The sequence below is a fragment of the Camarhynchus parvulus genome, chromosome 13 (genome assembly GCF_901933205.1).
Source record: "Camarhynchus parvulus chromosome 13, STF_HiC, whole genome shotgun sequence".
NCBI lineage: Eukaryota > Metazoa > Chordata > Aves > Passeriformes > Thraupidae > Camarhynchus > Camarhynchus parvulus.
The window spans coordinates 14584444-14591404 of record NC_044583.1 but is presented as its reverse complement, the minus strand read 5'-3'; the positions used below and the strand labels follow the sequence as shown (position 1 = coordinate 14591404).

General features: G+C 47.7%; 1 protein-coding gene across 1 annotated transcript; it reads left to right on the top strand.

The window, feature by feature from the left end:
* The first annotated feature begins 222 nt into the window (after nt 1-222).
* LOC115908788 (serine protease inhibitor Kazal-type 6-like) lies at nt 223-4237 on the top strand. The gene is made up of 4 exons (XM_030957635.1): nt 223-286; nt 2355-2386; nt 3318-3430; nt 4192-4237. Exons 1-4 carry the CDS (start codon nt 229-231, stop codon nt 4235-4237), a joined length of 249 nt encoding a protein of 82 aa, XP_030813495.1. The 5' UTR covers nt 223-228.
* Nucleotides 4238-6961: the final 2724 nt, after the last annotated feature.

The following is a 6961-nucleotide window of genomic DNA, read 5'->3' as shown; positions in this document are numbered from 1 at the left end:
TGATGTGGACAGGGCAGCATTCCTTAAAGCACCATAAACCGGCCAGGACCAATAATGGCTTTAGAAACCAAGTGGAGAAGTTCTCACAATTAAGGTGGGGAATGAGGACAGCTATGGACAGGCACATAAATACACAGAAAGGCAGCTCTGTGTGCACACTGTGGGCTCTGGGACTGGGACAACACCTCCTGCTCCGACCTTGGCTTGGACTAAAGAGCTTCCTGCAGCATGAGGGCTACAGGTGCCTTAGTGCTTCTCAGCCTGCTGCTGCTCTCTTTCTTCTCGGGTAAGTAATCTTTTCCCTAGCCTAGAAAAGAAAAACAAACACCAAAACCTCTCCTGACAACAAATTTTGGAGAGTCTTGATCGCTGGCTGACAGGCTTGAAGATAAAGCTGAGCAAGTAGAAAATATCTGCAGGACTTGCTCGCTCATATGACATATTTCCACTCCTCATGTGCCTCTGCAGTGGACAATGTAGTGGGTGTGTCACTGGGAGACAGAGCGAGCAAATTCTGAGCATTTCTTCAGCAAATATACCAAAGCAGAGTGTAATTATGAATTTTTGGTACAAGTGTTCACTGGAGAGTTTTGCTGAACCAGTTAGAGAAGAAACTCGCTCACCTTCAGGTCATCTGCTCTTGTTTTGATCCTGAGCATCTTGGTATTTGGTGTTTTCCTTGGAGATGTGGAGACGTAATTAGATGAAAGTTTCAGCTTTCGTTGATGTTGCAGAGAAAAGCCTGAAAATTAAATTCAAATGTCCTCAAGGAGTCAGAACAAAGAGGGCAAATTAAAAGGATCCAGCAGCTATTTATCTGGAGATTTACCCATCTCTGTGGTCATGTGGGGAAGCTGAGTGATGATTTTTGAACCTGTAGATCATGTCAGTGGTATCACTTGCTTGAGTCCAGCTGACCCAGCTCTGCAAGGTGTGTGGCAACAGTTATTGAAGAAAATGTGGAACAAGAATTATTTATACTTGTTTCTCTGAGAATAATTTGAATAAAGAAGTCACTTGAGGAAATGGCAAGCTGTGCATGGAGAAGAGGTGAATTGCTTTGTACACATTATTCGTTATGAAATATTCATCTGTCTCTAATTGAGTCTTAATTGGGCCTGGGTTCCGTCAGAAGGCTGATTCTTCCTTCCAAGGCTGGGCAGAATAGCAGCAAACCCTGTGATCTCCTGTAAAATAAACAGATGTCAAGAGGCATCATCACAAATTCTTCTGTAGCTGCATGTAATATTTATAAAAACTATTTAATGAGCTGTTTTGTAAATAATATGCAGATAGCCACACCAGTGCCTTCAACACTATGGCAGCCTAGCCAAACCTGAGGACAGGGTAAATGTGCCAGCACCAGGAAAAAACACCAAAGGACAACAGAAATAGCAAAAGAAGTAGGAAGGCTTGATGGATGAGGGTTGGGTGGGATTTCCACTGGGGAGGGATGAGTGCAGGACAAGGTCCTTCCACCTCCTGCGCAGAGCCACCTGGGCAGCCCCACAGCTGGCAGTGACCCTGCTGACCAGCAGGTACAGCCTGACCAAATGCTGCGTGTTTATCCCACTCTGCTGCGACCCAGATTCTGCAGATCTGCATTCAGCCCACCCTGGAGCGTCAGGCTCCCCCTTGGAGATGTGACAGGGTCGCCCCATTTCACAGCTCTGAATCAACCTACACTCCTGCCTGCTGCCTTTGCTGGGAAGGAACATGAAGAGCATGGAGTGATGAGCTCAGAGCCCAGAGCCTGTGGTTACAGAGGGGATTTTGGTGCTGGTTCTGACCAGTGCTGCCTGTTCTGCTCTCTGTCACACCATGACATCTCTTTGTATCTCACCTGGGCTGAGCCTGTCCTGTGTCTGGGCTGTGCTGAGCATGGCTTGAATCCAACCGCAGGATTTCCTACTCCACAGTCCCCTCCTGTCAGCAGCACCAGCCACTTGCATTGCTCAGAGGAGCAGGAGCCTAAAAGCCTTAAAAGCCACCGTGGGTTTAAAATCTCTGGGAGCACAGTTCCACATCTGATATGGCAGCTTGCTTCCCCAGGAGTGGCTGCCTTCCAGGAGATTGGGTTATGTGTCTGAGGGGTAGCTAGCAGCTGAATGAATGATTGCATGGTATTTTAGTAGCATTTTTCAAAATAGGAAAATACTAAAAAGCAATTCAGATAATGTATTTCCTGCCCCCTCTTCCCCCGTGAGGGATGACGGAGTAGGAAAAACCTGGAGTGTGTTTCACTGCGGTTTGCATAAAAGGTTTGTGAATTTAGCTCAGGCTTTATCAGAAAGTAATGCTGACGTGTAAAACCTGTCTGGTTTTTATTTGCTTTTTATTTTTTTCCCTTTTAGTTCCAGATGTAGCAGGTCAAGAGATTGAAGAGGTTAGTGCTGCTGTTTCTGCTTGCTGAATCTGCATTTAATAGAACCATGGAATCATTACTGGTGGAAAAGACCTCCAAGATCATCGAATCCAACCTTTGACTGATCACCACTCTGTCAACTAAACCATAGCACTGAGTGCCACATCCAGTCATGGCGTTTCTCTTTGGAGGAATGTTTTTATAACCAAAATCTTGGTGCTGGGTAAACAGTTTTTAATGTCTGCTGGGAGCAGGTGGGTCCTTCCAAGTATTCCCAGAGCTGAGGAGTTCACTGCTACCGAGGGAGTGTTGTGTGGCCACGTTAGCAGGTAGAGCAGGGAAATAAATGGTTGATTTAGCAAATGCTTATGTGCTGCACCACTTTTGACTTGGCTTCACTATCCAATGTTCTCATGAAGCAAACGGATTATGGAGTGTCCTATTCCCCCAAATTTAGTTAATCCCTGGGATTTGTAGAGAGACAAAATACCTGTACACTTCCTGGGCATAACTTTTAATTCCCTAGGGAATTTCCTCATGGTTTCTCCCTCCTTCCTCTGGGAAAGCAGGAGCTTAGCAAGCACCAAACTGAGTGCAGGGTTTCGCAAGACACCTGAAGTCATGCAGCAGGGAGGTAGCTCAGCTCCAAGTGCCTGACAGAGCATCAGTGCTGACTCTTCTTGTGCATGTCTAGGCTAATCCACTCCTGTTGTTGGGAGGTCAAGACTTCTCCCAGGTGACTACAATTTCCTCCCTCAAACATGTGGCCAAAATTCCCCTGAAATGCCGCTTCTGCTCGTTTCTGAGAGGGTTTTTTCTGTCTGAAAAGAGGCAGTGTCAGCACCTGTCAGAAAAAGCCTTACACTAATGACCTTGGGTCCAGTTTGGAAAGCGAAACAAAGAACATGGGGGTCCTGAAATGGTTCTTTTTTAATTATTATTCCTTGTGCAGATCTGTAGAGAGTTCCTAAACAGAAGCGTGTACTGCACGAGGGAGTCCAACCCTCACTGCGGCACAGATGGCGTCACCTATGGGAACAAGTGTGCCTTCTGCAAGGCCGTGCTGTAAGTGACACTGGGGGCGCTGAAACAGCGAGCTTTGCCTTCATTTCCATGGATCTAGGGGTGTTCTTCATGGAGGGAAAGCCCTGTATCCAGGCTGTCCTCCTGTATGGACCGGCCTCTGAACCGTGCCGTGCAGAATGTTTCCTCCTTGGAGCAGAGCTGTGTGCTATGAGTTAATTTTAATTCATTTCTGGGCGTTGCAGGATGCTGGTTGCCATGCTGAGAGGCAGCACAGGGCCTGAGAAGCAAATGCATCCTGCCTGTACCTTCCACAAGCACTAAATTGATGCACAATTCCCACTATGTGCCACAGGCTGCAGCTCTCACTGCCCACACTCCTGGGTACTGAGATGTGCTGGAGGAATGTGGGAGCTGAGCCATGCCAAGTTATTCCTGAAAAGTCTGAATGAACTTTGTGGAACAAGGCACAAGATCTCAGAGGAAGAACAGGATGTCTCTCTTTTTCCTGAGCTCTGTCACCTTTTAAAGGAGATGCAATAGGAGCCATCCCTGGTGGATGGAATGTGCTTGAAAAATGTTTTTGCCTTAGCAAATCCTTACATTTAGTGTGCAGCCAATGCTGCCTTATCCTAGGGCAAATCAGAGAAGAATGAGGAGAGGAGAAAATGGCTGGGTGCTCCTTGTGAGGTACCAGGGAGATACACTGGCCCGAGTCAGGCCTCTTGGGGTGGGTGAGCTCTGTCCCACAGTGCTGTGTCTGTCATTTGCTGCTTGATCTGTCTCTCTCGCTCCTTTTCCAGGAGAAGTGGAGGGAAAATAAGATTGAAGCACCTGGGGAAATGCTGAGTCCTCCCTGGACTGAGCAGCAGGAGCTGAGCCGCCCTCGGCTGCGGACAGGAGCAGCCCGTCCTCCCTCTGCTGTCTCTGCTCAATAAAATAACACTCAGCACCATTCCTTGGCTGGATTCTTTCTTCCATAAGACCCAGAAAAACACTTTGATCCAGCCATGCTGGAGCCTGATGCTGGCTTTGCTCTCCTGTGCTGTTGCATCACCTCCTCCTGGGAAGGAAGGCGATTCCCACGGCTCCGTGGGCTGTGCCCTCCTGCCCCTACCAGCCACAGCTCCTCTGTCCTGTCCTGCCTGGCAAATTGGCACATGCTGGGCAGCCAAAAACTGCTCCTGCCCGACTCTGCCCATGCCAGGGGGTGGGTGACAGCAGGAGCCTTGGTTCCCTTCCCAGCCTCCATAGCCCTGTTCCTTCTCTCAGGGGTTATTGTGGGAGGGTGATGGGAGAGCTGATGAGCAGCGTGACTGCATATGCCTCATCTCCTTTGGAAAGCAGAGACAAGCGAGCTGAGGGTAGGGAAATATTGCTCCATTTAAGCCTGCACCCAGAAGATGGCAGGTGGAGGCTGGTTTTAGGCAGAAGCTGCAGGGCTCTTCTTCCCAAATCAGCCTTTTCCCTTCTTTCCTCTTAGAGAACGCTTTGTCTTGGAAACTGTGAACTCACCAGCATTACTTTCCTGCTGCCAAGTGGCTTCTCATGCTAATAAAATTATATTTAGAAGAGAGCCAGATTGTATAAATTGTCAATAATTTAAAAAAAAATATTCCCTGGAGCAGAAGAGCTGTGGGCTTACTCGCCCCTTCTCTAGGATAAATTCTCTCTGAATTATACACAGACCTTGATTTTCTAGGCACACATGTTTGCATTTATTTACAATTTTTAATACACATAGACTTCATTCCTTTCTTCACTTTTCACACTGCTGCCCTCTCTCTTCTTCACCCTGGCTGACAAATCCCTCTTTGTGCAAACACAAGAAAAGCAATTTTATGGTCTCTCCCCTTTCACGGTGCAAAACTCTCACAGGGAAATACTTGTGGCATCCTCTTGTTAAAACATTGGCAGCAGATCAATGGGACAGCAGCACCTTCATGTTAAACACTTTCAAAGGGAGCTTTAGATTTATCATGAGCCTCAGGGGTCAACATCTTTTGCAAGCACCTAAATGCTGAGCACCTAAACCTCTGGACCTTGTTTGGACAGAGCTTGAGCATTTGCCTCTCATGCCACAATCCCAGCTTTGAACTCAACTGGGGCACGATGCCTAAAAAAGAGAGGCTTCAGCAAGGTGCTCAGCACACCTAATACCAGCTTCTTCTCTGGTAATCCACATAACCCAATTCTGGGAAATGCTTTGTCATTTGGTAACTTCCCAGGCAGCCAGCCAGTGGCTGAGCTGCACAGGCAAAGCTTTGTTTTGGAGCTGTTTTGGAGCTTCTCTCAGACCAGCAGCCTTTGATCCTGATGTTTTCCCCATCCCAGCCTACTGGATTCTTGCAAAATCTGCCACCTCTTCTTTGAAGCAGACCAACCCTTGCTTTGGCCCAGTCATACAGCCTGGGCCCTTGTTTGGTTTTAAATTCAGATGTTATGTTTCCAAGCTTGACAGGACATGCAGAGCATGGGCAGGATTGAGGGGAGAAAGAGGCACAAGTGGTCCTGAAGGACACGTTGGGAAAGTGCCTCTCCTCACCAACCCTCCAGCCTGGAGCAGGATGGCCTCCACCACTTCTCCTCCTGTAGTTATCTTGTGATGATCCTGTTACATTGTGTGGCACTGGACCAGCACCATGTTCACGGGATAGGAGCAAAAAGACCCCATTTTTAGCATGGAAAATGACATTTTAATGAGAGAAGGGCCATGGGGCATCTTTAAGCCTGAGATGGCAATTAGTGACTCCAAAATTCTCACAGCATATTGCCATATCTAATCCTTTTAAATCTGGAGGCTGAGATAACAAGGACAGATTACAAAAGAAGAGAAACTGCAGAAGTTCAGTGTTAAATAACCATCATTTACTTTGTTTTTTCAGAGAAAATAGCAAATAAAACACCTCCATACCTCACAGACCCAACTACCATCTCCTCCACCTGTGCCAGGGAAGTGGAGAGTGGGAGTAATCTGCTTTGAGGATATTATTTGCCTCACTTGGGGACACTTTCCAAAACTTTGTCCCCAGGAGAGGCCAAGAGAGGCAGGGCTCCCTCAAAAGCCCCTTCAGTTGTGATCCATCCTTCCAGCTGAGCAGGCCCATGGTTCCAGTTAACTGGGATGGAAGGGATGCTTTGCTGGTGCCAGGTGTGCTCACTCCTGGGTTTTGAAAGCTGATTCACCTTCCCAGCGGGGCTGATGGATCCCTGGGACAGACCAGCAGTGGCCAAAGGATGCCCAACCTGAACTCTCATCTGTGTCTGGCTGCCTCCCCAGAAACACACATCAAAACAGAAATCAACCTTCAGCCACTGTTTTTCCTTGGTTTTCTTCTCACGCCTTTGAAATTGTGTTGGGTTTGGGTTGTTTAGTTGGGGTTTTTCGTGTGTTTTTTGTTTCGTTTTGTTTTTTGACAGCTTTGGAAGGTGAGTGACTCATGATACATTTGAGATCTCTCTTAGATAACATCTAGGATGAGCATCTTCACAGCTCTTCCTCTCCTGGGAGGAAGGGGCAGAGGCTGGGGTGGGAGCCACCCCTGGCAGTGGAATGAGGGCCAGGTTCTCCCC